This window comes from Sphaeramia orbicularis, chromosome 7, assembly GCF_902148855.1.
Source record: "Sphaeramia orbicularis chromosome 7, fSphaOr1.1, whole genome shotgun sequence".
Classification (NCBI taxonomy): domain Eukaryota; kingdom Metazoa; phylum Chordata; class Actinopteri; order Kurtiformes; family Apogonidae; genus Sphaeramia; species Sphaeramia orbicularis.
In genome coordinates, this window is record NC_043963.1 from 15,770,808 (window position 1) to 15,797,936 (window position 27,129).

The 27,129-nt window shown below is 38.2% G+C and overlaps 1 protein-coding gene across 7 annotated transcripts in view; it reads right to left on the minus strand.

Moving 5' to 3' along the window:
* The window catches only part of rerea (arginine-glutamic acid dipeptide (RE) repeats a), a 156,553-nt gene that overhangs the window by 29,261 nt on the left and 100,163 nt on the right, over positions 1-27,129 (minus strand). For 5 of the 7 annotated variants that reach the window (XM_030139585.1, XM_030139584.1, XM_030139586.1 and 2 more), the window contains 7 exons: positions 25,756-25,861; positions 21,431-21,527; positions 17,837-17,941; positions 9,392-9,440; positions 7,535-7,659; positions 5,623-5,722; positions 4,800-4,898 (listed from right to left, as the gene is read on the minus strand). In XM_030139585.1, the coding sequence (XP_029995445.1) occupies positions 4,800-4,898; positions 5,623-5,722; positions 7,535-7,659; positions 9,392-9,440; positions 17,837-17,941; positions 21,431-21,527; positions 25,756-25,861 (681 nt within the window). Of the gene's footprint in view, positions 1-4,799; positions 4,899-5,622; positions 5,723-7,534; positions 7,660-9,391; positions 9,441-13,002; positions 13,201-17,836; positions 17,942-21,430; positions 21,528-25,755; positions 25,862-27,129 lie in introns of those variants that run through there. The other 2 variants (XM_030139589.1, XM_030139588.1) reach the window with 1 other exon arrangement.

Consider the following 27,129-nt stretch of genomic DNA (forward strand, 5'->3'; position numbering starts at 1 on the left):
TTTACAGTATATTTAACATAATTAGTGCTTTTTGGTTCACTGTTAATTTTGTTTTCTAGATTTCTTATTGCAGTTAAAAAAACAACCTTAAACCAAGATTGCAGTTAAAATAACTTTATAAATGTTACATTAATGTAATATTCAAATCAGTTTTGAAGACCTGCCAAATTTGTCTTAAAATATTTTAAAGTCTAAAATAGATAATATTGGATTTTAGACTGCTTGAAACTACTTAATCAACCCATACCAACTTTGTTGTTGTAACCACATTCAAGTGCACAGTAGATATTTTGTTATTATGGTTCAGATATTGTGGTTAAATATTTAAAATTCGGTATTTTATGTGTTTAATCTATGGCATTACTTGTCATCTGGATGACCCATCAAACAGTGGAAGTGCTCCTTAGATTAACAGGATGGCCATTCATTTACTTTTCTAAAACTTCTGTCAAAAATCTTACAGTGAAAGTTAATTTGGAGACAGACTAGTTACTGACATGTAACTACGTTTGTGAAGTTAAAGAAGTTTGAGTGCCGGTAAGAGAATGACATATTAAACAAGAATGTTTTACAATGTGGTCACTTCTTCCCAAACAGTCACAACATAGTTTACGGATTATAATCACAGTGGTCTTGGCTTACTGGTTTATGAATGTGTATGGAAAGTATAAATATTTTTCCAGGTTGGAGAGTTACGAGAAGGTCTGGTCTTATGTGGCAGCAGCTGCAGGCGGAGAGAAGAGAGGTGGGAGGGGGCAGGAGAAGTCAAAGGGGGGAGGGGAGAGTGACAAGTGACCCTGCAGACAGGCTGATTCTGTCATTTCAGCAGCCCCCGCTGTCACTTTTATTCACATATCTACAAGAACAGAGGGAGGGGGTGAAAAAAGAGCAGGCAAGAATAATGAAGCTGGTCCTGGAGGGGACGAGATGCAGCAGAACGAGAGCGGAGGCAGAGCAAAGACTGATAAATAAATGAAGAGCAGCAGGGCCGGTTTCTGGGAGTCTGTCAAGGTCCGGGCTACATTTACACCTGTCCCTCAAGGCTGTGGGGCTGAAAAGGCACAACTGGTTCTCAAATCACTGGGAGCTGTGTCCTTGACTGGCCAGAGTCAAGCTGCTGCCTCTCCAGGTTTTGGACACTGTGGAGCAGGTGGAGCACAGATCGCCCCATCAGCAGCCTCCACCCACGGACACAAAATGTACTCAACAGAACATGGATAACATTATGTACCAGACTCCTTAACGAAACATCAACAGCACTTATGACACTGAATGAGACATAAAAACTCTGTGCAAGTGCTGTAATCATATGATATATGTAAAAAATAAATAAATAAAGGGGACAAATAGAGACAAACAAGAACAAAAAGTTCTTGGACACCTTATGTATTTGTAATATACTGCTCTGGGAGTCACTCTTAAGTCATTGAACTCTGCCAAGTATTGTTCCATTCTCTAAACCCACATGCTCCTTCTGCACATGCTCTGTTCCATCGAGGTCAATGAAACACAACCAGGATATGACATGTTGAAACTTAAGAATTTGGTTTTGTTATTTTTTCTTGTAAATAATAAAACAAAAAAAAAGGATTTGTTTGTGTCTGTGTGAGGCAGCCAAACCTTTTGAACCACAAAAAAGATTTTTAAACAAATATTTCATAATTCTTAACATTTTAAGGGTGTCCAAAAACCGTTTTCCTCTAATGTACAGACTTAATATATGAGGGGCTTTTGGGGAAGTCCTACTGTAATACTTGTATATTGACTTACATATTTGTCCAGTATATATAGTATACACTGGACAAAGTCTTGTTGGGTTATGTTTTAAACAGTTAACAAGACGACAGAAAATCTTAGAACTTAAATATTTCCTGTGTTTAATAAATAAGTTTATATGCATAAAAGATTCCAGGATTTGCCCTTGGATTAAAAAAGATCATTTACCTACTCTACTGTTTACATTGCTAATGAAAATTAATATTCCAATAATATTTTCGTTTATGCAGCTGTGCATACTTCAATTAAAGTACGTCTTGCCCTTAAATATTTATTCCCTTAGCTGCTTTCTTGAAAAGGTCAGCATTGTGATAGTTGTAGACATTCAGACCTGTTGATATCCAAGTCTTTATAAAGTCTTAAAAGGCTGCATTTCTCTTCCTGAGTAGAAATATAGGATTTTCTTTTTGGACATTCATCTCTATTTATTTCATTGGTTTCTGTACAAAGCACAGGCTTGACTGTAAAGAGTTAAGAGCTGTGTATCCCAAGCTGCAGTAAAAACTTAAATTAGGATGTATATGTTGAATGTACTGTATGTAGGCTATGTCCAAAGAATGCGCCTAAAACCCAAATAACATCCTGTCTTGATTGGAAAAAACAACACTTGGAAAAGGAGTAAATCTAAACAGCCAAACACAACATAATGTTTACATGAACCATAACAAATGTGAATAGTATATAACAATAGTAGACTATATGAGTGCAGGTAAATGTACTGAAACTATAGTTGGCTAGGACTGAAGATTTTTTACTTTTTAAAGTTGAAAGTGAACTTCTGAAATGATCTCTTTACAACTTAAATTGGATTATTTATGGTTTCTACTGTCGAGTTCTTCCTTTACTTCTTTGACAAGTGGTCTGCGGTAGACCTGCTGCGGTGGAATATGGCAGAAACCCCTCCTATCAACACGGCGGTACCTCGCTCACATCAACTTCACACAGCAGTTTAGCCTGGCGCCAGCGAGCATGCATAAATAAATGGGAGCTCATAACTAGTCCTCAAAAAGAAGGGCTGACTTGATTTGTTGTGATTCGCTGTGGTTTCGCCGTGGGCTCTGGTTTTATCCAAATGTGTCCATCGTGCTCAATTACAAGATAAATACAGCCATTCACCTCGGCTGGATCTGAGCTGCTGAACTCAAAGCTCGTCTACTCAACAAAAGGCCGCCGAGCTTCAGCATTACCAAACAATATCAAAGAGGAATAAAAGATAACTCACCCAGGGGGAGGAAAAACTAACAAAAAAAAATGTGGTGGTGGAGCCGCGTGTTTTGGTACGATCCACAGTCAGATCAGTAAGTGGTGTTATCTTTAAAAGAGAGTGGGTACACAAACACATAGTGCAATGTGTCATAAAGCATCAAGGCCAAAGCCGCAGCTCTCAGTCGGTTTTGACATGGTGTTATTCAGCGTTTTCATTCCCCTCCTACCCGTTCATGCTGTGGTGTTTGATCACAAAGAAAGGCTGCCATTTTCTGATTCCAGCCCTTCAACAGCTGTGGTGAAATTCACATCTAAATTCAAATGGAGGCTAGCATTACCAGCCCTCAATCTTTTTCCCCTTTCCAGACTTCCACAGTAAAGATTTATTCTGTGGGTGATAAACAGGATGCAGCTGCTCTTGAGCCTTGGAGGAGCTGGAAACTGACGAGTGTTTCACTGATCTTTTCAGACTAGGCCAAGAGACAGAGGGACCTGTTTTAACTCTCTCAACAGCTCCCTCTAAAGACACAAAGCAAGCTCTGACAGACAGCAGGTATCCATACAGCGGACACAAAGCAGACAACCGCACAACACACTCTGCAGGAAAACATCTCACTTTTGTGCATGAAAACTTGATATATGTCTGTTACATTTTTCAGGGTTTCTGCAGGTTCCAACAAGTACAATTTAGGATTTTTTAAGACCATTACTGATGCAAGTTCAGATACATTTCTCAACCATACAGGCAAATAGTAATACTGTATATTGTAATGATTATTAATCTGTATGTAATAATCCATATAGCATATTTATAGAACCCCAAAAATCTATCCTATATTTATATAGATGCATATTGTCCACTGATTGCACTTCTACTGAGGTGCTTAACTGCATTTAGTTACCTTGTACATGTACATTTATAATGATAATAAAGCTAAATCTAATCGAATCGAATCTAAAAAAGAAAGATTTTATCATATACTATGTACTGTGACTTCCTACATGAGTCTAATGTCTCTATTCCCAAAGTTCCAAATTGAAGCATCACTGTGAAAAAACCCCCCAGTAGAATAGAAGCCAAATTTTGACCAAGATTTCCTGTATTAAGTGTAAAATAGGGCCAATGCCAGTGAGTAAACACATGTTAATTGGCTAAGTTTTGTAAAATTACACTAAAAATCTAGCTACTAGGGAAAAAAAATTTCAAAAAGTGCCAACATTTTACTTATAAAATGCCACAAAAACAGTGTTGTTGCTTTTAAAATAAAAAAAATAATAATCTTGGTCATCTACTGGATATTGTACAAATCAGTGTTTGAGCTTCTTACTGGTTAAATCTTGCTCAATACTGGCTGCAGTTAGATGCGTGTTCTTAAAATTGGGAAAAAAAAACACATATTTTTGGAGAAAATGTTCCCAGAAACATGGCTTCGTTACTTTCCTGAAATGTTTTTTTGACAGTGATTTTCTCACAGAGCCTATGATAATATGTTAAAACAATAGCCTATGCACCACATTGTGACACAATAAGTCTGATAAATTCAGACCAGGTGGCACAGTTTGCATTTTGGTTCAATACTGGTTTCATTTTGTAGTTTTGTTGCAGCATTGTCACTACAAATATACCAAATTCTCAAATACAGGTGATAGTGAAGCTAATTCAACAGTTTAAAAGTAATGTTAACGTCAGAATCCAATCATTTTTAAGGCCTGTCAAAATTATATTTAAGGCATAAAATTCACATTACCAAGAGACTAGTCAGACTCTTAAGGACCACAGAAACCCTGCATTTAGAATCCTGATTAGTTTCTCTTACCACTTCATCCTCAGACCAGCATTTCTCTATCAGTTTGGGTACAGGCTTCTTCACCAGGCGCTGGAGAGCTTTGCCTGCATCATAGCTGCTCTCATGAAGCTGGAGACAAAGACAAAAGAACATCAGCTCACACTTTTGAATATTAAAAAAAAAAAAAAAAAAGTAAAGCCTAGAATAAAATTTGATTGAGTTTTATCACATAGATGCTTGAGGGACGTTATGCGCGTCAGTGACATATTTATTGAGCTGATATGAAACGCTAACCCACTGTCTGAGACTTTCACCTGAAATCTCAACCTCAGAGCAGGTGTCAAAGGAAACGTGTGGGTATAAACAAGACCAGGGCGATCAGTGTGCAGCTTTAAGCCCTGTGTCACATTCAATTGGGTGAAACAGGCAGTGCTGAGGCTCTTCCACTGAGAATAAACAAGCATTACTCATTGGAATTGCAAATGCAGAGGAAGGTCGAGAGACAATGACCTGCCCGCTATGTTAATTTTCCAGTTTATAGAGTCGGAATATAAATGCCCTGTTTATGATGATTCTAATCTCTTTCTTGTGCTTGATTCCTTAGTATTCATTGTCACAGTGACAGACAAATCTCTCATTATGCCTAATGCATTGTTAGCTTGTGAGGCTGGGTGTACTACAGGGGGCTGCGCCACCAGCTCAGGGGCCTTATCATTGCCCATCACAGGAGCGCTGAAGCCCACTGTTGGACCCCTGTGGCTCAAACTGGACATTTACTGTGAAATTAAAAGTGATTTTTCTTCGATTATATGGACTTGACTTCGTGCATTTTAAGTATTGTATGACTACTTACAGTGTTAAGTGCGTTTAGTGTAGTGTCATCTCGAGAGGCTGCTAGACACCCGTCTTCTGTTGAGCCTCCGTCACACATCCCTGCAAAGGCAGCCATGCTCCTGTGGGCACAACATGAATACAATAAACATTTAAAACACGTCTGACACCTTCGTACAAAGCTCTTAGGGTGTTATTTAACAGGCTTTAATGCCTTCAGAGAAATCCTTTTGAAACACGACGGGGTGACAATAGATGACAACAACAAAGCTTTTCCATTTCACCTATTTTTAAAAAAAATAATTCAATAACTTCAAGTACACTACTTTATTTATGCAGGAAAAAATACAAGTCCTGCCACTACAAAACGCTTATCTACATAAAACAATGAGATAAATAGCTTCTAAAAACAAAATATCAATTGCCAGAGCAGGTGGAGGACAGAAGGAGAAAAGGTTTGGAAATGACTGGAGTCTCAAAAAATGTTATGACTCAGTTCTAACCATTTCAATTATTTTCTGTGTTAATGGGTTTTATGGGAACTATTCTTTACTTCAGCAAAGGGTGTTAAATGTTGTAGAAACTGTAATATTTGCAAAACTCTTATATAAGGCAATATTTGGTCAATCTGAACTGATATTAGCACATTTAATTTCCAAACAGATAAAAAAAAAAAAGCATTACTAAAGGAGTCTACATTGTACTGTAAGCTTATAAATAAATAAAGCAGCTACAAATAGGCTTTGAGGGAATTTCTACAACACTGTCTGTCACCCTGACAGCTGTGATTAATTACACCACAGCCTCTGACTACAACATTGCATGTAAGCTTGCTAACACGTATCACTTTCACTGCAACAACATCTGATGAAGAACTGATGAATGATTCTGTTCCATAATACCACATGTGGTGGAGTGTAACACTAATACCTATTACAGTACCACAGTGTAGAGCCCGAGAAGTTCCAGAAATGTACACTGACAGGCTGATGATTAATTAAACAACAATTTTACAATATATCCCTGTTTCTACCATGTATATAATGGATTTTACAAAAAAAATCTGAATTCATAGCTGCACTTGGAGATGGTGATTCAGGGTTAAATATAGACTAACAAACTGAAAAATATTTTCAGTTTTATTATGTTCATTATTTTCTGAATAAAGTGATTAACTGTTTAGTCTTTAAAATATCTGAAGACTTTAAAATGATGATTAAGTTTTCAACTAAGTCCGAAATGATGTCCTTAAATGGCTTGTTTGTTCAATAGTTCTAAAACATTTAGTTTGTCATAGACACTGGGAAATGTTAAAACTTACATTTTTGTTTTCTTAAAAATGGCAGATTAATTGGTTATCAAAATAGCTTGACAAATTGATCTAAAAATGAACAACTTAGGAATTAATCATTGCAGATAATGTTTAATACTTTCCATCTTTACTTATTGCTTTGTGTCTTTCTAATTCCACTGCTAACTTTCTGTGGAGGTGGATCCATAAATGTAGATTGAATAGAACAGAATAGAATAGATCTTTATAATTGTCACTGTCACAGGAACAATGCAAATCAGTTTAGCAGCTCAGTTCAATTTAGCAGCAAAACACTAAGTGCAAAAGGGACTGTATAAGAAAAATATTCTACAGAGTATTAAGAAAAAGAAGGAATGTGCAAGGGCTTCAGAATGAAATATTAACACACACATGCTACTAAAGTACTACTACAACTTCTGAATAAACAAAATGTAGAAAAGAAATATACAAAAGCTACCTCTATACTACAGATAAGAGGTATGCACAATGAATAGGATATATACAGGTAGTCAGGTAGATATGCCTGTTGCTGTTATTAACCTTCTCTTGGACAAACAGCTTACACCTTGCACCTGTCTAGTGTCTGGTCAAGTCTGAGTTACTACGTTTTTCCCCATCTCACCTTGCGGCTCTGAGGTACATGAGAAGGTCACAGTCGTTGACCCCTGGCATCCAGACCAGCTCCTCATTCTCGGTCACGGCCTGGCCACCAGGAGAGGGAAAAGGCTGCAGCTCTGGGAGCTTGGCCTAATTAGGTCCAGGGAGAAGGAGAGGGACAGATGGTGTCACACTACAAATAGCATGCAAGCTTGAAGAAAATCTCAGCTTTCAGCTCCCTGTCATCAAGTTTTCACCGTGAGGCTGAGTGGTGGCAGTGGGGAATGGGGACGAGTTACAGTCACAACCATTCAGAATCTTAACACAACAGAATCCACTTTCTGTCTCTGATGCAGGTTAAGCAAATCAGACTATGCAAAGATGTTTTGTTTTAACTGAAGCATATAAAACAGTTTTGTACAAGTAAATCTAGCTGGTACTGTTTGTTTACTGTTCCATCCTTCAGCTATTACTGAGCATATCCATGGAATGTCATGTATGTTTAGTGGATCATACATTGAATTTATTGGATCCTTGTTCTATATGGTCTATAAAGCGATGGCAACGTAACCTCTTAGAATTACTGTTGGGGTTTATTTGATACCTTTCAGTATAAAAGTTAGAAAGAAGCGGAACAATAACGCTAAATGGCATCAGAACATCAGCATGATCACTAACCAACAAATAAAGTTAAGGTGCCTGAATTTTTGGTAAAAGGCTCACAATAATAATGTGAGACACTGATGGAGACCATGATGGATGAAGCTGTGAAACCATGTTTTTTCCACTGCACATTGATTAAAAGTAGCTAAAGAACTTAAAACATTGGCACAATGTTAAAAAATGAACAAGAGCTTGTTTACTTTGCTTCACTCAGTCTAGACACTGTAATTTGTTGTTAGTTTCACCAGTTGTCATTTTCTGCTAAATTAGATGGAATTATGAGGAAATAATATAGATTATACATTATACCAAAACTAGCAGTCTGCAAATTTTTTCCAGAGATGTATGTTATTAAGAACATTATTATTATTATTCACATCTAAACAACAGGTAAAGGTAAACAAACATATGGGGAGGAAAGTGAACCTCTAGCTTTATATAGAGTCTGGTTTCGACCAACTCGCTATGTAAAGCGTCACGAGATAACTTTTGTTATGATTTGGCACTATATAAATAAAATTTGGTTTGATTTGATATATCTGAACTAGGGCTGCACGATTAATCGATTTTAAATTGAAATTAGATTATTTAATTAGGATGATGTTTAAAAAAGGGTAATCGTCAAATTGTATTTCATCTCTCTCGCGTCTCCGGGCTGTGCACCTCTTGGCTACTGTAGGCTCCTCCTAACTGTGAGAGCGGTCTCCTCAGTCTTTGGTCTCCACACACCAGTACAAAAATGACATTTGCTAAGGAGAGTGAGAAGTTTGTGGCTAAAAAAAGCAAGAGCAAATCGGTTGTGTGGAATTGGTAAGGGTTCAATGTTTCCGATGAAGACAAAACCATTCCTCACTGCAAACTCTGCCTGAAGGCGGTATCAGTCAAAGACAGCAGCACAACCAACTTATTTCACCAATTCAAACTACATCACACACCAGAGTGGGAGCAGTGCATTGCACTGGGGGCTGCACACGAAAACAACATGCCAGCTAAAACGCCACCACCAGCCCAAATCGAAATCGAAAATTGAGTTTTTAGAGGGACAAAAAAAATAAAAATAAAAAAAATTTAAAAAAGAAATCGGGATTCTGTTTTTGGCCAAAATCGTGCAGCCTTAGTGTGAACACAAACACACACTGCATCTGTAAGAAAAACACTTTTTTCTACTGTGGAGAGAAGGTCTGCCAGCATTGGAAAATCTGTGTGCATCATGACTTACTTGGTGACTGGGGCCCACTCGGATTTCCCCTTGTGTGCTGTTTAGACGCCTGAAAAGAGACAAAGAGAGCAGGTGAAACAAAATATTTACTTGGCAACACTTTAAAGGTAGCTGTCTGCATTGTGTCTGTTGAATGAGCTAAATAATGATGCGGCTGGATGTCAAAACTGCCCGAAACTTCAATGGAAAGAAGAAAAAAAGACATCAGAAAATAACAATTCAGGATGGGGGAAAGATCAAATACACAGCACAGGGGACAGGTGGCCTGCTTTTATGGTGGAAACCTTTATGTACATTTCACATGTGGCAGCTATGAGGCTTGACATTGATATGTTTTGTATGTTGTTTATACCACATTTCAGTCCCTAAGGAGTTAATATCATCAGTGTTAGCACATATGGAATTTACAAAGGGCTTTTATGATACTACATTAGCAGAAAACTTCAAGACAAGTGAAAAAAGTTTTTTTTTTTTTTTATAATAAAACTGCTTTATAGTGATGAAATATAAAACTAAAAAGGTTAAAAACACATTTTGAGTTAAAATACACTGAAAAAAAGTATAAAAACCCTGATGAGGTAAAAAAAAAAAAAAAAAAAAAAAATATATATATATATATATATATATATATATATATATATATATATATATATATATAAAATAAAGATTAAGATTTGTGCTATGATATGCATTGTAATTTTCACTTTGTTAAAACAGCAAATCAACCTGAAAAAAAGATCTGTTTCACAAAGGATGTCGAAGCTGAGGTTTCAGTATTGCTACAGATATTGAAATTTTTCTGACTGATTCCCAATAGTAGTGTTTTATTTGGAAAAAGAAAATGATTTGTGAGAATATTCCGGGGCGACTGCTCCTGCACGGCAAGCTGAGCAGAGCACATTTGCGGGCATGATATTGTGGATGCAGCAATAAAACAGAATCCCCTTAAAGAGGAGGGGGGTGGGGGGCTTGGTTGTGGATATATGCAGGGAGGAGGGTGAGAGTCTCTGAAAACGGCTGCTGGTACAAATGTTGGTAGCCATAGCAACTGCAATTTAATAATAGTGTTCCGAACCTCCAGCTGCAGTGGATTAAAGAAAATGACAAGATGTTCCTTTTGAAAAGCCTTTCCCTCTGTTGCCTAGGTAACCGTGCCGATTTTCATACAGGCGAGTGTGGGGCGGCCCAGAATCTGTCAGCGTGATTTGCACCCGGAGAAGCTCGCACTCCATCACCGAGACCTGGCGGAAACCTGAGAGGCCGCAACCCTCTGGTGTCTCTACAGTCTTCCAACCGCAAAACCCTCCGCCGGGTTCGTGTGTGACCCGACTCCCCTTCTCTGCCGACCAGACAGAAGGGGGTGATTAGAGGGGTGAGGCATACCGTTATGAACCACAGCTGATGGGGGGCCAAAAAGTGGATGATGCCCCCCCCAAAAAACCCCGGGGCCGACCTGAGCCGTTAAGATACTTCATCAAGTTTTATTACTAACACTCGGCGGTAGATAAGACAAACTAAATATAAAACCATCAGAATTTGGCAAAAACAAAGTGATGAATAGAGCTGATAAAATTAAAATGTGGCGCTTTTGTGCGTCATGAGCCCTTCAGATGAGCTTGTAAAGATTTGTAAAGGTAACATTCATGCCCTAATTTAGACATGTTGCTTATGTTAATATTTCATCTGAAAGTTTCTAAACAGTTCGCACAGGATGAGCCAATAATTAACTCTGACTCTGGACTTTTATCTTAGATCATCATGAATTTTAGCAACAAATCAGCCAATAGAAAGCCTGGAAAAGAACCATGGAAAAATGCTGCAACGTGTTGTAACTCGACAAAATGTAATAAATTTTCACTTTATTGTACAATACTGAATCTGTTGGCTTTTAGAATACGCAGCGTGAACCAATACGTGATACATTTCATCACATTCTGTCGTAAATTTTAAGAAAAGATCAGATTTTTCATGACGATGTAATAATATTGTCTCGAGACTCCCTAAAGAAATGATAAAAAGCCTCAGTTTATTGAAAATGCAGGTGATAAAGCTGCTCCCATATTCATACGATCAATGAAATTTACTACATATTGTTAATGAAGTGACACATTTTCAGAGTTATGATATAATGCTGTTCTTTGTTACATGCCTGCATAACAAAGTAACCTTGGGTGCTCATAGTGAATATATTTCAGTCCAACGGGCCAAATAACTGTATAAATGTAAAATGTAGTGAGGGAGTGCCGATCAGGTCTGTATTCCCGCCGAGAAAAACTTCTACAGACGTGTTCCTAACAATGTGCAGTCAGCCAGGTCGACACCGCTTTTGGCAGGAGGCTGTAAGGATGACAAATGAGGACCTGTGCACCAGAATAAGAACAGCGTCTGAAGACAGCCATGTTTTACTCAGGCAAATCGTCAGAGCGGACGGCCGACATTCAGATGGAGTGTTGCGCTGGTCCTGAGAGAGGAAGAGGTAGAATACAAATGTACGGCAGCAGGAAGTTTCTATAAAAGACTGCTGGTGTATCTGAACAAAAAGAGCCTTATGTAAAAGCAACGTATATATGAGCATGTGTTAAAACCATGCATTTATTATTATTATTATTATTAATATTAATATTAATAATTTATTGTCATTACTTCTATATTATTATGCATTTATCTGTGAATTATCCTGCAGTAACACTCCAAAGTAAGAAGTTTTTTTTTTAAGAATAAGATAATTTATTGATCTCTTGTGCCTGAATTAATAATTCCAACACTGACTTTGAGTGACAACGCGCAATTTCTTCCTATTAAACTAATAAAACTGAACTTCCTGCACACAAAGAAATACATCCACAGTTTAACACAACAACTTCAGATCTAACTCGGCATGAGCACACAATCCTGTCAAGTAATTACAGGCTTACTCATTAAACCCAAACAACAACGTGACAGTCTGGTCAATGTGTGTGTGTGTGTCTGTGTGTGTGTAATCAAGGATAACCCCGCCCCCTCCATCAATTTCAGCCAATCACTGCAGCAGCCTGTGGCACACTGACATAATTGCAGCACGGCAAAAACAGACACAACTTCATGGTGTTTAAATCCCACGACGGGCAGCGTGCGCACACCGGAGCCGCCGGGAGCCGCGTGGAGCCTGTTTGGCTTTGTGTGCGCAGCCAGGCACCGCTCCATGCGCCATGTCATCTCGGTTGTAAACATGAGCGCACGGAGGCTACAGCAAAATGGAGTCTCCACGTCTTATAACCACACTGGATGCACATTTACCTGCGTTATTCCCACGGATGCGTCGCAAACAGCGTGCATCTACCGGGACTGCAATGTTATCATATTAATAAACGCGTCTTGGTTTTTGCGCAAACGCGTAACGGTGCGCGTCTGCAGTGACAGCCTGTAGGCTCCATAGCATTCAGTTTTCGGGCTCCCGGACAAAACCGCAGCCGGTAAAGGTAGTGACAGTGATGCGGGAAAGCTTACGGACATCATCGCACTGTTTTTGTCAGACAGCTGAAGCGAGACGCGTGAAAATAACACGGGCGCACAGACGCGGAGTGACCAATAACGGTTTAGAGAAAGGCAGGAGAATGAGAACGCACACCTACCTCCGGGGACTGAACAAATCGTCCATTTCTGACATCGAGCCCTAAGGTTGGGAGGTGACACTGTGTGTAAAATGCTCGTTGGAATAAACTCCCCTCTCCCACCTATTTCTAGGTGCTCAAAATGGAGAACCACGCATTCGCTCCGGAGAGGTATTCACTGAGCTTGTGCTGTGACCTCAGCCTGCACGTACAGCGTCGCAAGCTCGGCTCGCCTCTGTATAGACACTACTGAGCATGTGCTGCGACCTCACACGAGCGCACACACACGCGCCGAGCCAGCCAGACACGCATGCAGGATACGGAATTCATCTCTCCTCGTATGTCTGCGCCATAATAAACAAGACTGAAATTGCAAGGCTGCAGACACCCGCTCAGAATACCAAACGAGTGGAAGGGGGGAGGAGGGAGGAGGAGGAGGAGGAGGAGGAGGGAGCGGAAGACTCGCACTGAACGGGGGCCCCGATGGAGGGGGCTCCCAACCTGCAACCCTCAGAGCCCAGAACAGGGACGCATGTCACTACAACACGTGAGACCCACACAGACCCAGAATCTGGCAGCTCATCCTCCAACACAGCAAATGTCTATGTAGAGCAGTGTTTTTCAACCTTGGGGTCGGGACCTCATGTGGGGTCGCCTGAAATTTCTAGTAATTGATTTAAAAAAAAAAAAAAAAAAACACTAATAAAAATATATGGCGAGTTGAAAGAGACAATCCCAATCCATAAAAGATATGACAAACTCTGAAGCTGAAACTGAAGCACTGTGGTACTGTTTATCTTTCAAATGTTCATTGTGGTCAGTTTCAGATGCTGCAGCTTTTTCATAATTCATAGTTTGAGTTACTGTTTGTTCAGTATTAATTGTCAGCCTTGTAAATCCAAGCTAGACTGACTGTACATATACTGACCAAGGAAAATCAAATTCTCACTTTGTGCAGTAATCTACACCTGGCTGTTCTGCCTCCATCCATAATAATATACATCATATAGACTAAATGTAATCTAAAATTAACCTTTATTTACAACATAGTATATGTTGACACTTAGCATATAGAGTTGGTCGAACCCAGACTCTCAAGCCAATTTACAGAAACCCAACAGAATCCTCCAGGAGCAAATACTTTTGCAATGTGACTTCAGTCTGGTCAGCCAGGTCGCATTTATTTGACCTTTACGTCACTGAAATGTGACAAACGTCACAATTCTGCATCCCAGGAGAAGGAGTATAGGAAAACATATTTACTTCTGTAAACACAGTGCGTGTCTGTGTGGTCACATATTGCATCGGGTCATTTCAGGGTTGCATTCAGTTCATACTCGAAACTGATAAAAGTCGCATCTAACGCGTAATATAAATGAAAACACAAAAAAATCGGATTTTACCGAAAAATATGAATTGTGCACGAAGACCTGCTGTCTGAATGCAGCCTTAGTGCCACATATATGCACAACAGAAATCATGTAAATGCACCATAGGATTAAACTGACAAAATGCAAAAGCATACAACTATAGAGAAATGGGTGAACCATTTGAGGTATTACACCTGGATGCACTAAAAGACAGTGTGTTTGAGTACAGTTTGTTTGTTTATTTCGAATATGACATTAAAACCAAACCACAAAAAGATTTCTATAAAAAGAAAGGAAAACATTCGAAAAGGAGCAGGATGAAGTTTAATTTAAAATCTCCTGCCCCCTTACCCCATCTTTCTGCTTACCCTAAATTCTTATATCAGATCCCATAAGTAACTCAAAATTCATACACATACCAGACTAAATACTGACTAAGCACTGAACACAAAAACGCTATACATATCAAGGACAGACTGTCCATTTTGCAACAGCATTTCACAGCAAAATAAACTGTCGCTTTCATAGCAGTAATAACCATATCAAAAACAAAAATAAACTCCGTCCATTTCATAACGATAATACACATATTAAAAACAAAAATAAACTCTGTCCATTAAAATGCAACATAACAGAGTAAAACACAATCTCAGTGCCGTACAGACTGTAAAACGCACAGCAGAAGTCAGATAAATGCACCATTGTATTAAACTGACAAATTGCCTCATAAAGCATAAAGATATCAAGAGGAATAGGTGAATCATTTCGAGGTACAACACCTGAATGCATTAATATATCCGGGTGTGTTTGAGTAAAATGCAACATAACAGAGTAAAACACAGATTTCAGTCCTATATAGACTGTAAAACGCACAGCGAAAATCATGCAAATGCAACAATTCCTGATAAAACTTAGTGGTATCGAGAGGAACAGGTGAATCATTTTTAGTATGACACCTGAATGCATTAAAATACCTAGGTGTGTTTGAGTAAAATACAATGTAAAGGTAGAGAAATAACAGCATATGATTGCATGTGGATACATTTTAATGTGCTTTTTAATCGTTTCCTGTATGAACATGAGTAAATTTAGTTTTTGCGACTCACGTAACCCGTAGGAGGTGCAGGACAACGGTAAAAACAAAAGCTCATTAGCAGTAAGACTAATTTATCTTTATATGTTTAACCACTATTAAAATGTTATCTGGATGTATAAAACTTAATTTGCAAGATCAACAGACGTAACATCATGTTACAGATGCTACTATATAATTTTTTTCCCATGTTTTTTCAGTATATTAGTTGTTTTTCATCTACTATGCACTCACCCTAACCCAAAAAGTGGTTAAAAAATTATAAAAGCCATCATGTAGCTGTATTCCAATTATATACATACATTTACTATAAAAAAATAAAAATTAAAAAATGGATGGAAAATGTACACATCTACATATTTTCTCTCACTGACAATATAACAGACCTGACATTTTTAAAACCGCAGGGGGGTTCTTGGTTTATTCCCTATAATTACACTACATTAGGACCAGTGTTTGTGCAGAGATAACAGACAGTAGTAATGAGCAGACAGCATCATTAGACATCAAACAACAGCATGTAAACAGAGCCAGAAAGCAGAAAGAATTAGATAATTAGGTAATGTCAGACGAGGAAAAAAGATGAATACTATTAAGGCAAAGAACAGCAGCATGATATCAACACTTTCTGAGGCAATCAAAACTCAGATGTTCACTGTACATGACAATTAAAGGTGTCATATTTTGTTAAATCTACTTTTATTAGTCTTTAGTACATTTATTTGTGTATTTGGGGACCCTAAAAGTTCCAAAAGTTTAAATTAACATGTTTTAAAATGCATAATTCTATTAAAAAAACGCTAAATATCACTCCTTTAACTGGAAAATTAAAATACATTTAGTAGTAGTAGGAATTTACTGCAGTGAAGCGCAAGCTAGCTCTAATTTGAAAAGCACTAAAATGATCTCAGTGCAGAGTTGACAGTGTATTAACCCGTTTAAGACAGGCTGCTGTGTCTTCATGATTTCTTTTCAATAAAAGTATCAGAAAATGTCTTTTTGGACAATTCTATTGCACCTTTGCTTTCAGGAAGAACTTAACTTTCAATATCTGGCCATTAATTATCATTATTATAAATAATAAATGCTTAAAACTGTGTGTTTTAGTGAAAAAGAAAAAACAAATTTGAAGTTTTTTGCATATTTCTGTAAATGTCCATTACAAAACATTTTGAGATTGCAGAACCTGCTAAAACATGCTTTTTGGTCTTGAACATTCAGTATCAATCTTTGTATCATTCGTTCTTTACATATTCAATTGAGAATCCACAATTGGAAAATGAAAAAATGATTCGTTATTTCATTATTCATGTACAAATCAAAATCAAAAAATGAGTTGTTTTTCATTCTTTCAATTGTATAATCAAATTAAAAATTGGAAATAAGCAAATGGACCAAATGTCGGGTTTTATGTTGACATTTTTGATATCCGGTTTGGTATGACCCGGAAGTTACTGACTTCTTTGTGTGTTGAGCTGGACAATTGTGGGTTTGCTAGTATTCTGCCCGACTGGAGAATTTTGAGTTATTCAGAGGCAGCAAATGTGTTACTATCAAGGAGAACGACATGACAACTGAAAAAATCGTCAGGATCCTCCAGGTATTGTTTTGTCTGATACAGTGTGGTCATGGTAGCCAATCTGAGTAGAAGCCACTTCGCATAACACACAAAGAAGTCAGTAACTTCCGGGTCATACCAAATTGGATATCAAGAATGTCAACATGAAACCCGACATTTGGTCCATTTGCTTATTTTAAATTTTTAATTTGTATGTACAAGAATGAAAACAACTCACTTTTTGATTTGTGCATGAATAATGAAATGAGTCATTTTTTTTCGTTTTCGATTGTGGATTCTCAATTGAATTTGAAAAGAACGAATGATACACAGATTAGAATCCATATTATGACTTCATATTTTTTGTTATTTCCCGGTGTATTTTAGCCGTTCTACTTGTAATAGAGTTCCACATTGGGTTAAGTGTTATATATTAATCAGCCCTGAGCACTCTAAAGAGGAGTTGATATTATTTATCTTGTTTTTTTATTGTTGTGTTTTGTTTTTTAATTAGCTTCTTTGGGGTTTAATAGCTTTGTAGGTTTGTTGTATCATCTTTTTTTTGTATTGTGTCTGTGTGGCTCCTATGTCTAAGTACATGTTTAAGTAAATGTATAATTTAAAATAATAATGATAAAAAAAAGTGTTATATAATGTCGGAAAGCTCAGGATCTGAGCTTTCTGATGCCGTTCGAATTTTGTAGATAGCGCCAACGATTCAGGAGTTGAAGTAATGTGAATGCTGTGAATTGCAAAATGCAGCGTTGGAGAGATTGCCGTTGTTAAAGGGTTAAGAAGGAAACATATGACTGACTGGACAAGACAGATCCTCACCTGGTCTCTGGGTTGTATCCGAGGATGTAGAAAAAGGAGTCGATGCGAGCTTTGAACTCCCTGGCAGCAAATATGTCAGAGAAATGGGAAATGTTGCACTTCCCCCTGTGAGAGACAAGACAGGCTTGATTAGACAGAAAAACAACTACATGACAAATGCCCTAGCAGGAGAAGTATTTGCCCTAATTAGAAGCTCTTGGGGCGTTGATCTAGCGGAGGTGACATATGCAGCAGCAGGTATGTGGTGCCTGTCACTGCCTGCTGACTTCGCTGAGAGGCATCAGGTTTTGGCTACTGAACCTGTAAACACCAGCTGAACATGTCAGCCCTGCCTCGTCGGCTGCAGCTGTGGAGCAGGAGACAGACGCCGTCGAGATCTGGAGAGGAAGTCAACCTGCGCGTCTCCCTCCTGACACGACCCCCTGACCACATCTTAATGCCATTTCCTGTTTCCAGCACCCTGATGTCTGGCTCTATCATAATAACAGACATCGCAGGGATAACGGAGCGAAGCAGCCTCGCAGAGAAACAGTATCTTCACCCCCCCCTGCTTGAAAAGATTAAAGCCCGCAAAGAACGGCCGTCTTCGGAGAGCTGCGGCATTACAGCATCCCACTGGAATTCCCTCCCATTTATCTAAAGCCTGGAGAATAAGTCAAATCAAAGGGTGCTCTGTGTAGGAGATGTTGCAGCTAATTTGCCCTGAAATCAGTGGTTTCTGGGAGACGTGGCTTTGACCGGCTGCTCACAGATGGTTTTCGTTAAAAGGAAATAGGGGGAAGTGGGAGAGGTGGTCAGCCAGGAATGGAGGAAGACACCGAGGCAGAAGCAGCACAAGAGAATAGAGTATCTGCTTTCAGGCACAGAAAATCATCACGCTTGTATGTTTTTATTGCAATAAAGCAAAGACAGTGACAGTTATTGGTTCAGTTTAATAGGTGTGTGTCAGTAACAGCACCATTAGAGTGTCTTCATGTCCTCTTTGAGAATGAGCTGGATTTTTATCTCTATGAATCTCTCATCAATACTAAAATCTACTAATTAATCACTTTTCAGAACAGCTTTTCATGACTGTAGAAACCGAACACTAATTACAATACTGTTAAAATACTGCTGCAAAGAAAGCTGGGAGAAAACAAGCCCACTAAAAACCACAGGACTATAACAATTTGTCGTGAGTCGGGTTCAATTTGTGGAAAAAAAAAAAAATAGAGAGGGGATGTTGATGAAATATTTATTCATGAAAATAAATTTTGAACCGCAGTGGGCCTATAGCCTTTGCAGCTGGTGAATTAATATTTAGAGAATAGTTATGAAATTTAATGAAACAATTTTGGAACATGAGATAACTGCCGCATTTCCAGGAATTTTTTTAATGAAAGTACAGACATTTAGTTCATCAAATAGTGGAATATTTTCACTCTCAGGCTCAGTTTCTTCATCTGGACACAGACTATCGACATAAGAACAAACAGCATACTTGTCAAAACAAATGCTTAAATGTCATTTAACACGCCGGAATTAATTTCTGTGTTTAGCCAGGTGTGGAAAAACACTGATTTATAAACTTCAGTGTTTAATAGGAAAAAATGATGTGTGGATCAAGGCCAGTGGAACCGTCATGAAGCCAAGACGAGGTGTCATTGCTGTGACTATTTAGTCCATTTCTGACTTGACTATTTGTTGCACTATAGACTGTTCTTGCACACGGTACTTTACATTGATGTGATTTTACTAACACTTGTATTTTAAGTACTTGTTCTGTTGGTGAAGCAGCATTAAACTATTATGACCTTCACACAAATTACACTCAGCATGTCATTGTACACACACAGTTTTTCTGCTGATGCTGTTGCCTTGGCCAGGACACACTTCAAAAAGAGATTTCTAATCTCAATGAGCTTTTTTCCTGGTTAAATAAAGGTTATACTAATAAAAAAAAAAAATAATGCAGTAGTACAGAGTTTGATCACTGAGATCACAGCAGTAAATGTTTCATAATATTATTCATTAAAACATGGGAACATCTACGTGGCCATGTAATAGTATGTAAAGTAATGTGTTCACTTCAAGTAGAAATGGGTGCTTCTATGAAACTGGTCCCTAAGAACAGGAAAGAGGGGCTAAAAATTCAAACCAGATGTAGACTAATGTTATGAAGCAAGTTTGGAAGCACTTTGGGTCTATTTTAAAAATAAATACTGAGATAAAAGAGAAACTATTTTTCAGCTGAAACACATTTTTATATTATTTTACATTACATTTGACACAAAATTCTGCCTGTAACATGGTCAAAAGGACACGAAAATTACACGCAACTTTTAAAAAAAAAATCTTTTTATTCTCTCACAGGCACATTTTTGGAATTGAACTAATTATGCAAGACAGAGTGATTCACAAAAATGACCACTGTTGCAAAATAAGTCGCGATTTGTGTTTAAATGGACAGGTTTCACGTGTAACACAAGTGGACATGATAGGTTACACACAAAATCTGGAATGAGACTGAGATTCATAAAAAAACTCACACGTCTGGATTAGAAAAACCACTAGGATAATCAAATTTAACACAGTGTCTTTATTTATAGCGTATATAAGACAATTTCGAGCCATGTTTTCCAGATCAAATGCGCTGACACCTAGGTAGCTTTTCCATGTCCCAATTTTGATCCTATTAATTTTGGGATGGCTCAGAGCAAGAGTATATATTTTTTTGCATTTATCAGAGGTCATGATTAGGTACATCCTGGAGGGAAGTATGTCTGAATTTCTCTTTTATTATTGGGTCTAAAAAAGCTGGAAAAGTGCCAGATACCAAAATAAACCCAGTTTCATAGAAGCACCCAAATTGCTGCTGTAAAAGTACTCCACTACTAGACTACCAAGTAGAGTTCTAATATTCAATGTCTTTTACGTGGTTTGACAAAATTATACAGTACATACATTTTTTAACTGATGCCCAACTTCACAATATACCACAAAGATTAGGTTATTTAGTCATAACTTTAACACAGAAGTTCAATATTAAATACCAATGGATAAATATCTGATGTTGACCTCCACAAACGCAGCCACGACTCAGTTTATTTTGTGGATAAAACATTCATCAGTTCCTTCCTCTTCAAACAACTGACATTTCAGAAGTCTTGGCTTTTACTTAAAAAAAAAAAAATGTTTAGACTGTATACAAAAGCAGTCCAAGTTTGTTGTTTCACTCATATGTGACTCAGATATGTTTTGTTATGACTGTGAAAATCATGTTGACCTAAATCTCCATTTGTAACAGTTTTGCACCAGCAGGAGTCAGTAAAAAGTTCCCTCTATATCTTACTTGTTTTTAACATATTCTTGTATTCTGTTGCCTCTGCTGCACATGTAACATTTTCCTGCATTTGACATGTTGATTACTGTTCTTTTGTGTATCTGGGTCAGTTCACATTGATAAATAATGCAAAGAGACAAAACGATCAGATTTGAGCAATAAATCTGAATTGAGGCCTAACGTTGACAGTGTGAATGTAACTTAAATCCAATAATCCTGTGTGTGTGTGTGTGTGTGTACTGGTAAACACTGCAGGTGTGTTTATTGTTTACCTGAGAGCAGCAGCATGATAAGTGTCCACGTAGTCAGAGATGAAGAGCTCTCGACTCCTGACCACTGGGTCTGTGATAACCAGCTCCCGGCCAGAGTCTGCAGAAAGAGAAAGAAGTGTTACTGAATACATACATACATTTAACATCCTCATTCATCTATGACAAAGAGGGAACAAAGATTAAGTAGCCCAGGTATTTGAACTCAACTAATGAAATCATCGGCGTACTCCTCCGTACACCTGGAGTAACAAGTAGCTCCACAAAAGGTCAATAATATGCCACATAATTCAATAATGCCAATAAAGTGTGCTCCCCCTGAGGAGAGCACATAATGTTCTGTTCTACAGCAAAATGACCCGTCGGGGGGTTAAGACGCATCAGCAGCACCAAGAACGGACCGGGGCTCGTAGTTGACAAATGACCCGAGTTGTCGCGTGCTGTGGCCACCGCACTCTGGCCCGGTGACATCAATTCTAATAATCCCGAGTCCCTGCTGCAAGGACAGACTGCAGATAGCGGTGAGCTGCACTGCACTCCAAGACCTTCTGGAGGGAACGGAATGGGAGGTGTTTTGAAGATAACCTCAATAACACACCTGCGCCGGATCTTTTCCTCTGACACCTGTGACTGTGGGGCTGGTGACGTACAGTACTACGCAAAGGCCTTTGGCCACCTCCAGGTTTGTTGTTTTTTCAGGGTTGACATGAGCATAAATATCTATTTCTGGGTTTTTTTTGTTGTTCGGATACAACAAAGAACCACAGGTAACATGTGCACAGAATTAATAGACACACAAAAACTGGACTAAATGTGTCCTAAAGGTTAAAGTCACTATTAAGTTTGACCTCTGACCCCACGACAAGAAGCAGCACAAACGGTTAGAAACATCTGACATGTGTTGAATGAAACCTGGTATAAAACATCAGAAAGTTAATGCAATAAATTTGATAAATCTCATATCGTCTGAACTAAAGGGATAAAGACATGTTAAGTGAAAAGAAAAGGGAGGTCACACAAAATACGATCACTTTGGTTCTCCTGAATCGTTTGTTTTTCCTGCTGTACATACACTACAAACAAAAAGTTAAGGATATTTTTAACTTTTGGGCTATTTTTTTTTTCAGTTGGGATTCTTGCACAGTGCTTTTTACTTTTTTGTGTGTGAACTGAATTGAAACACATTTTTTTAATGACCAAACATAGTTTTATTTACAAATGGCAAAAATGACCAAAAAAAAAAAAAAAGAAATATCCTTAACTTTTTGTTTGTAGTGTACTTCCCATATATCCAGATTGGATCTAAATACAGAGACTGAGAAATACATATTTACTAAACCAACAAATCTGATGTTGGACTAGGACTTTTGCATAGTACTGTAGCTACAAAAACTATCACTATAAAACATCAGATTTAGTTAGATAGTGATTTATTCGTCCATTTAACAGAACATGATATATACATGCATACAGTCTGGATTTCTACATTAAACATGGATGAAAAGGTGTAGGCAGAAGCAACAGCTTATTTCTGCCTACCCTATTTACAAGAAGGAAAGCTGCAGAAAAAACAAGATAACAAGATGGCAGTTTTAAACAATAATATAAATAAAAGAAATAATATAATCCACGCAAAATCTTAGATTTATACTGATAATTGGCTTACTTTATCCTAGTATTTTATATTTATTGTATACCTTAGTTTTAAACATCCTTTTAAATGTAGTAACTGATGTGGACGTTTTTAATTCTTTATCAAGGTTATTCTATAAATGTACTCCAGTTACAGATATGCATTTGCCTTTGATTTTTTGAACATACAGGTCCCCCTAAAGTTGTACTGGGACTCTCTGACTGAGAACAGCTCCTGTATGTAGGGTGGAAGCAGGTTGTTGTGTGCCTTATAGATTAATACGGCAGTGTTGAGGTTAACCAGATCTTCTAATTTCAGATCTTTTCTAATTTATTTGTACTGATGAAAAGTGGATTGGTTGGTGCAAAGTAATCCTTCTGATGTATAATCCTAATGGCTTTCTTTTGCAGGGTGATGATTGTTTTGTATGTGTATATTTCAGTTAGTTTTGATAATTACTGACCATTTTAATGCCCTGTTACTAAAAAAAGGGAATAATGAGAGCAGATTATTTTAAATTCAATCATCTTACTTGTGATTTAAGCAAGTCATCAACTCAAACAGGTTAATAAAGTGAAACGTATAGCAAAAGTCAAATCAATAATGTCGGTGAACCACTTAAAGTCACATTTACTCAGTCTGACATTTTCACTCTCACACACAACTGTGAACACAGCACAGGGGTTGTTGTGTATTTAATCTCTTAGTATAATGGCATATTGTCTGAAAGTGGTTGATGATGCCACTCTGTTTTTCTGTTTAGTCTTTAGAGCTACTCCTCTTTTTCCAACATATATGGTTGTTATTACCAGAGCTTCACAGTCAGTTTACTTTAATGTGCACTTTTTGTCTAGTCTATAAAGCATACATATATGAGAACTGACATGTGCTAACAGATACTGTCAATAGGTGAGTGTGCGTGTTTAAGGGATACAACTGTATTTCCAGTTTATACAATGTATTTTTTCTCTTTTAAAGCAAAGTTTTTCACAAAAGAACAGATAATGGAAAACTGACTCAGAGAAAAAGAGAAGAAACAGTGAATTGTTGCGAGAAAACTTCAGAAAGATCTTAGACAACAAGAAACCACGTATTAATTCTTCAGAGGGTAATTTTTCTTTGTGAAGTTTAATTAGCGGTAACATTCCCAAGTTGAAGTTCTATGGATGTCTGTAAGAACGGCATAATTGCTTGTTAAATTAAACTGTTAAAGTGCATTGATTTCTTGGGCATTAATTGCGAAACACAACAAAATAAAAAATGCTGTGCACACCTGGCATGTAGCATGGGATTAAGAAGTTTGTGAGTGTACATGACGTCACTTTTTCTCTTTTTGTTATCTTCATAACAAGTATCAATACGTCTATAATATTGCTGGTAGAATGAACACTGAGGATCCCTTGATACTGTGTAACACAACAAAGAAAATACTGTTTTTAACACAAAGAGGGATTGAAAAGAATACGCAACAACTACCGAACCAATTAATTACATTTAAATACAACTACAGTACTTATTTAGAAGTTTTGAGACACCTTTGTCTTCTCTAAAGGAAAGATCCACACCTTTAAAGGGTATAACACTCATTATTTTTTGTTGATTACCTTTTTTTTTGCCAATGTACTACTTCCTGCAGTGCAGTGTTGTCACCAGAAACACATTCAGTTCTGTTCGTTTGTAACAAACTGGCTGACATGAATTATTTGCATTGACTTTAAAGCTTTAAAGTTAATTCCATTGCTGCAGAAAGTATATAAGTAACCCATTATATGTTCTGTGTAAGAGGTCTTTTTCTGTTTGTGGTGTGCTGAATGTTTTTTTAATCCTACAGAAGTTTACCAAAATTGCCAGAAGAGCAAAAAACACACAATGCACATTTCAAAGCTGTAGAAAAAGGCCTGTTTTCAAAATGAACAAGTAATGGGTAAGCAACAGTGGAAATGTATTAAATCTTGAATGTTGCTGGAACAACTCCTGCAGGTGTCTTGATGTTCCTCTGTTTCTTGCCAAGTCTCTGTCTATATAAAAGCAGCGTTAGAACAGACAGCCTCCGAAGCATTATTTTGGACAATAATTGCACTGAAGGAAGAGGTATAGTGCTATAATAATGTCAAAACAGAGTCAATTAACAAGACAGAGACCATTTTAACCTGAAAAATTGTTGGTTTTTCCTTCAGAGAGAATGGAGGTGTTGTAAATCTTTTGGCAAGTAGTGTATGTAAGAGAGAAAAATTATTAAAATGTGTTAATGTACAAAATTCTAACTCTTATGAGTCAACGTTAATCGGCTGACATTTCATCATCATTGAAATTCAGACATTTAAAAATCAGCGACGGTGCTTATGTTCCTGTAGATGTGAATGTGTCAGGGCGTAATGAGTCCACTGGCACTAATCGTGTTCAGAGTGTGTGTGTGTGTGCTGAAGGGCCACATGACACTGCGAGTTATTAACACTTGACTGCTGTCTGGCCTGAAGGAGTGTTACCCAGGGAACGGAACAGAGCCACGGGATTGGCTCATCTGCCTGGGACACCATCTTCTGGTTTGTGTTTGAAATGTACTTGGCTTCTTACATGCATCCCCGACAGTCTGGAGAGCAGACTGCTGTGTTAGAGGGCACTGGAGTGATTTACTTTTATGTGCAGTGTGTGTATGCACATGTGTGGGTGTTTGGTTGCACACAAAGCAGCTTACCGTTCTCATTGTTGCGATCCTGCACCAGGTGCTGGTAGACAGAGTCGGGCACCTCTGACTGGCGGTAGTACCATTTCACATTCATCAGCAGATGGTCCCGTTTACTCTGCAACACACACAGAAACAGAGCGGGTGAGCAAGAGATGAGGGAGAGGATAAAAAAAAGCTCCCACACTAAGACAAACAGATATCATTTTGTTTGATAACGACGTCACAAACTGGCCTCTTGGCAAACAGTGATACTGTGCAGATGCACAGTTTATGACTTACACTGAGTGCTGCCAAAAAGCACGCAGGGAGACCGAGTCAATTAAAAAGGGATTGCAGAGCATTTAGAGCCTTAATAAAGTAAACAGTGGGATGGCCCTCACTGGAGGAAATGTGGAGAGACAAGAACAATGGGAGGTGAATGAGTGATCAGTTCCTGCTCTCACAAATCAATCCTCTGCTTCCTCTTAACTCAACTCTCACATGAGCTATTAAAAGATGTTACCTCACTATTGAGTTTACAGTATTCCTCTCCAATGCTTTGATATTGTACTCTTTATGTGCTGCCACCCACTGGCTTTTTAATAAAGTGCAAGTCAGCAAAGGTTTGTATTTCTAAACATGACCAGCAAGTGGCAGCACTGAGGTGAGAGGAGAGCTTGAAGGGCCAGTCAATGGAGGAAAAAAAAAAGAGGGAGAAATGAGAGGGGAAAGGGGGGGAGGAGGGAAGAAAAGGGGAGAAACTGAGGCCAGATCTGAGGTGAGGGATGAAAAGGGCAAAATACTGTTTTCATTTCATGTTATAAAATATTTATTGTGCCTTCACATGAGCCCAACTGACCGTCACAGTGGTTTGAAAGAACATTACAAAGACTGCTGGGCTGAGACGCAGAATCCTATTGGCCCTAGCGATCTTTATTAAGGAGTGGGCTGCACTGCGCTCCAATAACCGGCTGAGACACCTGCACTGGCGCTGACACCACCCAGAGAGAAATGAGCATATGGAAAACGAAGAATAAAAGGGGAAAAAAAAGGAGGGGGGAAAAAAAAATCTGTCGTAATCTAAGACAGACAGTTTAACATCCGCTCTCTCCGGGCTGTGTGTGTGTTTGTGTGTATGGAGGAACATGAGGTCAGAGTAAAGATATTTAAAGCCTTTAGAGTACATTGTTCTGTTATGTCACTGGGGAGGAGGCTGAGCACACGCAGCCAAGCAAATCATCACCTCCCTAAACCCTCCAGCTCACCTCTGGTTTTCTCATTCTCTCCATTCCTCCCTACTCTTCCATCTTTCTAATTCCTTCCTCATTCCACCACCTCTCCATTCTCTCACCCTCCCACCCCACCCCCCCCTTTCTCTCTCTCGACTTCACTCCTCTTTCTCTT